This window comes from Oratosquilla oratoria, chromosome 28 (genome assembly GCF_046742065.1).
Source record: "Oratosquilla oratoria isolate Oo_2021 chromosome 28, ASM4674206v1, whole genome shotgun sequence".
Classification (NCBI taxonomy): domain Eukaryota; kingdom Metazoa; phylum Arthropoda; class Malacostraca; order Stomatopoda; family Squillidae; genus Oratosquilla; species Oratosquilla oratoria.
In genome coordinates, this window is record NC_134804.1 from 33,395,247 (window position 1) to 33,397,746 (window position 2,500).

Consider the following 2,500-nt stretch of genomic DNA (forward strand, 5'->3'; position numbering starts at 1 on the left):
CGACCAGTTCTGTGACGGTCAACAAGACTGTGAAGATAACAGTGACGAGCCACTTGGTTGTTCCCGTAAGTAGAAACAGAAGTTTAAAGCATGAATTAGTATATGGAGTCTGTAATACCACGATATCACTGACTTGTGACGAGCCACTTGGTTGTTCCCGTAAGTAAAAGCAGAAGTTTTAAAGCATGAATTAGTATATGGAGTCTGTAATACCACGATATCACTGACTTGTGACGAGCCACTTGGCTGTTCCCGTAAGTAAAAGGAGAAGTTTAAAGCATGAATTAGTATATGGAGTCTGTAATACCACGATATCACTGACTTGTGACGAGCCACTTGGTTGTTCCCGTAAGTAAAAGCAGAAGTTTAAAGCATGAATTAGTATATGGAGTCTGTAATACCACGATATCACTGACTTGTGACAAGCCACTTGGCTGTTCCCGTAAGTAAAAGGAGAAGTTTAAAGCATGAATTAGTATATGGAGTCTGTAATACCACGATATCACTGACTTGTGACGAGCCACTTGGCTGTTCCCGTAAGTAAAAGGAGAAGTTTAAAGCATGAATTAGTATATGGAGTCTGTAATACCACGATATCACTGACTTGTGACGAGCCACTTGGCTGTTCCCGTAAGTAGAAACAGAAGTTCAAAGCATGAATTAGTATATGAAGTCTGTAATACCACGATATCACTGACTTGTGACGAGCCACTTGGCTGTTCCCGTAAGTAAAAGGAGAAGTTTAAAGCATGAATTAGTATATGGAGTCTGTAATACCACGATATCACTGACTTGTGACAAGCCACTTGGCTGTTCCCGTAAGTAAAAGGAGAAGTTTAAAGCATGAATTAGTATATGGAGTCTGTAATACCACGATATCACTGACTTGTGACGAGCCACTTGGCTGTTCCCGTAAGTAGAAACAGAAGTTCAAAGCATGAATTAGTACTAGGGGTGATCAGAACGTATTGACAGTCGGACTCGTAGCTGAGAGACTATAAGTGTTGGGGGGGCGGGGAGCAAGGGGCAGCAAGTGTTGCCTGTTGTTACATGTTTGAGCTTGTCGCTGTTTGTCTAGCTTACATTTTATCGTTGCGCTGTGCGATTGCGTCATTGTTGGTTTGCCTCTCTAACCGGAAACATGGATTTTTTGAAAGAAGGCTGCAGATTCTACACCTTCACAAGGTGGAAACTCGGGAAAAAAGCAACGGAGATCAGAGAGGAATTGTTGCAAGTTTTTCCCGAGTCTACTCCATCACTGGAAACTGTTTTCCGCTGGATTCGAGCTTTCGCAGCCGGAAAATTGCAGCTAGAAGATGATCATCGTCCTGGCCGCCCTCGGACATCCGTGACCGAAGCAACGACGGTCCGTGCGCGGGCCATCATTGACGAAGATCCAACTGTTACTCTTTGATTCTTATCCTTGGAGCTCGGTGTCAGTTATGGGAGCGCACATGACATCGTGCATGAACACTTAGGGCTGAGGAAGAAGTGTGCTCGATGGATACCTCATTTGCTTACGGAAGAGCAGAAGAACGAACGGGTGCGGATTTGTCGTCTATGGCTGGCTGAATTCGAGCCAAATGGTCCGAAACGGTTCTCAGATGTAGCTACCGGAGATGAGTGTTGGATTTCTTTCTTCACCACCAGAGACAAGCAGTCTAACATGGTGTGGTTGAGTGATGAAGAACCTCGACCTCAGATTCTGAAGGAAGGATTTCGCAGCAGGAAGCGCCTTTTCACCATCTTCTTCAATTCACAAGGACCAATGTGTGTGGATGTAATGCCTCAACAGTGTACTATCACAGCCCAGTACTACACTGATCACGTCCTTCCTCGAGTCCTGGAATATCAGGCCAAGACTGCACCAACCCATCGCCGATCGCGCCTTTTGCTGCACCATGACAATGCTGCCCCCCACAAAGCTCGCCTCACTGTGCAGTTCCTGGAGCAGCAGGGGATCACACTTCTCCCCCACCCACCCTACTCGCCTGACCTTGCTCCCTGTGATTTTTGGTTGTTTCCAAAGATCAAGGGTACGATCGCGGGGAAGCTGTTTCATCGCATCCAAGATCTGGCGCGAGCATTCAATTCAGAGCTACGAGGTATATCGGCTTCTGAGTACCGTGAGGGCTTCATGAAGTGGCGAAAGAGGATGGAACGTTGCATAGAGGCAGGAGGGGAGTACTTTGAAGGAATGTAGGCCACTATTTGGATTTACCTCTGTACCGTGAAAATATATGGTATCACTGTCATTACTTTTTGATCACCCCTCGTATATGAAGTCTGTAATACCACGATATCACTGACTTGTGACGAGCCACTTGGTTGTTCCCGGAAGTAGAAACAGAAGTTCAAAGCATGAATTAGTATATGGAGTCTGTAATACCACGATATCACTGACTTGTGACGAGCCATTTGGCTGTTCCCGTAAGTATAAGCAGAAGTTCAAAGCATGAATTAGTATATGGAGTCTGTAATACCACGATATCACTGACTT

General features: G+C 45.4%; 1 protein-coding gene across 1 annotated transcript in view; it reads left to right on the forward strand.

Moving 5' to 3' along the window:
* Nucleotides 1-2,500, forward strand: part of LOC143040299 (uncharacterized) — a 20,453-nt gene that overhangs the window by 128 nt on the left and 17,825 nt on the right. The window contains exon 1 of the mRNA XM_076211171.1: nucleotides 1-65. This exon is cut by the window's left edge and continues 128 nt beyond it. Coding sequence (XP_076067286.1) covers nucleotides 1-65 — 65 coding nt within the window. The remainder of the gene's footprint in view (nucleotides 66-2,500) is intronic.